General features: G+C 39.9%; 1 protein-coding gene across 1 annotated transcript in view; it reads right to left on the bottom strand.

Annotated features, from left to right (window-relative positions):
- Nucleotides 1-2,973, bottom strand: part of LOC107693173 (protein TALPID3) — a 140,434-nt gene that overhangs the window by 35,126 nt on the left and 102,335 nt on the right. The window contains exon 30 of the mRNA XM_016492464.1: nucleotides 1,561-1,636. Within this exon, the coding sequence (XP_016347950.1) occupies nucleotides 1,561-1,636 (76 nt within the window). The remainder of the gene's footprint in view (nucleotides 1-1,560; nucleotides 1,637-2,973) is intronic.

Genomic DNA, 2,973 nt, shown 5'->3' with positions numbered 1-2,973 from the left:
TTTTTCCCATAGGTTTTTAACATTCTAAAAGCTCTTTATTCCAAAGATACTACAAGCTAGTCAGTGTATTCAGTAGGTGTAATGTATTGTAAGTTGCTTCAGAGGTATTGCAAGTACTACGTACAACAATAAAACAGTGCATTGACATAAAAAAGGAAATTTACTTTTGGTACTTAAGTACTTTTAAAAGCAAGTACTTCTGTACTTTTACTTAAGTAAAAATCTGTCTTTACAACTTTTACTTGTAATGGAGTAATATTTGACCAGCAGTATCTGTACTTTCACTCAAGTAATGGAGTTGAGTACTTTGTCCGCCTCTGCTCTCAACTCTGTCATTATCCTGTCCATGGTTACATGTTTATGTGTTTATGGTTGTGGCATCATAACTACGACAGTTTATTTTGCATAAATGTATGTATTTATGCATGCATGCATGCAAACACTCAGCCTGTCCTTATGGGAGGCAGGTATTTATCCAAGCTTGTCCTACAGGTTCAGCCCAACCTTCAAACTAAATGACGCATATGCCATCTCAGCGGCTGCTGTCAGAAAGACATGTGTCTTCTGTTGTGGCCCTTTACACCTGACTGAAGTTTATAAAGCTGACTCCAGCATCTCTGGACCCCTGACGACCAGACATGAGGACACACACCTCAGACAGAAATGGACAATCATGCTCTGACCAAGACAAAGAACAATGCAGACAGTGCTGCCTATAGGTACACTGTCATCTAGAGGCTGCAAAGCAAACTGCATGACTTTACTGAAGCGGGGCTGAGCTGTACTCGTCCTGAACGCTTTGTGATACAGATACGAATGACACGTCAAAACAAGCAAAAAAAATTTTTTTAACTGTGATTTAAATTTTCACATTAAACCATAACATTTTAACTTGGATTGAAAAAAGGGTGAAAAAAAGTATCATAGACTTACATTAAAGGAGGGAGCCAAGTCATATATGGAGACTTAGGGTTGGGCTCTTTTCACTGGCAACCACTTAACCCTTCATTTTTTACCCATTTAATATTTTGTTTGGGTTATTATATTGAAAATAAACCCCACAAAAACTATTCAACTGGACACATTATTCAAGAGCAGTCCATTGTAAAATTGGTCACAAACCCAAAACAGCGAATGTTAAAGAAACAATAGTGTTTAATATGCAGCCCATGTTTAAAGACCCCCGGAAACTGTTTGATTAGCCGCAGTGGTCTTTTTTCTTTAGTGCTTATGTACTTCCTGTTAAAACAGGAAGTTTGGGTGGGACTCGCTCCTTTTTTATTTTATCGACTTCAGTTACTTCAGAGCCATAAAACATGATTAGCAACTTACTAGTCAAGTCAGGTGACACTGGAGGAGGAATATTCTCATTTTAGAAAGCTGATTGGATAAAAATCTGTGTAGTGCAAGATGAGTCATCAATATTTTCATTCGTTTTCCCAAAAGAGAATGCGTATATCTTATAAATTTTAATTTTGCAACTTTTAGGAGCAAACAGATATTTTTCAGACCACTTTTGACTGTAAACATTAGGGACTGTGTGTGTACATGTATTTGTACCTGGTTCTTCTTTGTCTTCATACTGCCTCACCAGGATTGGTGCAGGTCTGTGGACCGCCTGTGCCATCTGGGAGCTCTAAACAAAAAAATGAGAGGAGATGAGACAAGAACAATAGCGGAGGAGAGGGGCGTCGAGTGGACACTGTATGCAGAGGGATTATACAGGAACAACATTGTTTTAATCTCCCTCATTCAGGGGGGTAAATCCTCACATATGGGCGACTTACAGACCGAGAATCCTGGGTTAATGAGGATCTCAGGAGTTTCCACACACCACTAAAGAGACCGCTTTGTTTTTGTGATTAAGAGAAAAGTAGGGACAGAGGTCACGCCTGAGCAGATATCATTAAATACTGCAGAGATAACCAGCACTCACATACCACTTTATAATAACTTTAATAAGTTTTTTAAAGGGATAGTTCACCGCCAAATTAAATTCTGTCATTATTTACTCACACTCAAGTTGTTACAAACCTGTATGAGTTTCTTTCTTTTGTTGTACACAAAAGAAGATATTTCGAAAAATGTTGGTAACCAAACAGTTGCTGGTCCCTGCTGACTGATGAATGATTAAATGATACAATATTTTCTAGAGTTGGGGTACTCGGACTCGAGTACAATTTTTTAAAGGACTCGGACTTGTCACGGACTCTGAAAGTGGAAGAAGTGGAAGTGACGCGGCGAATTAGTGCTCTGCATTTATCCCATCCAAAGAGCACACACAACACACACACGGGTTCGGTGCCTTGCTCAAGGGCACCTCAGTCGTGGTATTGAAGGTGGGAGGGAGCGCTGTACATTCCCTCCCCCCCCCTACAACCCCTGCCGGTACGAGACTCGAACCCGCAGCCTTTGGGTTACGAGTCCGACTCTCTAACCATTAGGCCATTACTTCCCTTAAATATGTCTGAGTCCAACCGAGTCCAGGGACAGTTGACGGAAATGTCACTGACTCAATGCATTATCACAAAAGTGATATTCAGTATTTGCATGTGTTTTTAAGTCTTGTCCAGTACTTGAAAGCCGACGGGTTTCTGTGCTCACACACCGAAAGCGCGCTCACAGAACGTGCCTCTCAGTCAGCGTGCGAATGCTGAGTTCTCTTTCGCTTAAGTTCTCTTAAGTTCTGTTATTGCTACACACTTACACGAAAATTTGTCAAAATGCCTGTCTTGGAGACTATTCATGTAAATGCAGTTGGTTTTGTCTTAAGTGAACCTGAACAGTTGGAAGAAATACGGACGTGTCAAAATATTTGATCTATGCGTCAGATCTTAAAGCAACAACGTAAACCTGCAGCCGCAGACTGCGTCATAAATGTTAATCAAACAAAAGAAAAGGAGAAAATCACTCACTGCTCTTGACTGAATCACTTATTAACTTTAATAAGAATCATCTATATTTAATGTATAC

Source organism: Sinocyclocheilus anshuiensis, unplaced genomic scaffold (assembly GCF_001515605.1).
Source record: "Sinocyclocheilus anshuiensis isolate Anshui unplaced genomic scaffold, SAMN03320099.WGS_v1.1 scaffold222, whole genome shotgun sequence".
NCBI classification, from domain to species: Eukaryota; Metazoa; Chordata; class Actinopteri; order Cypriniformes; family Cyprinidae; genus Sinocyclocheilus; species Sinocyclocheilus anshuiensis.
Note: the sequence above shows the minus strand (reverse complement) of the source record. Positions and strands in the feature narration are given on the sequence as shown.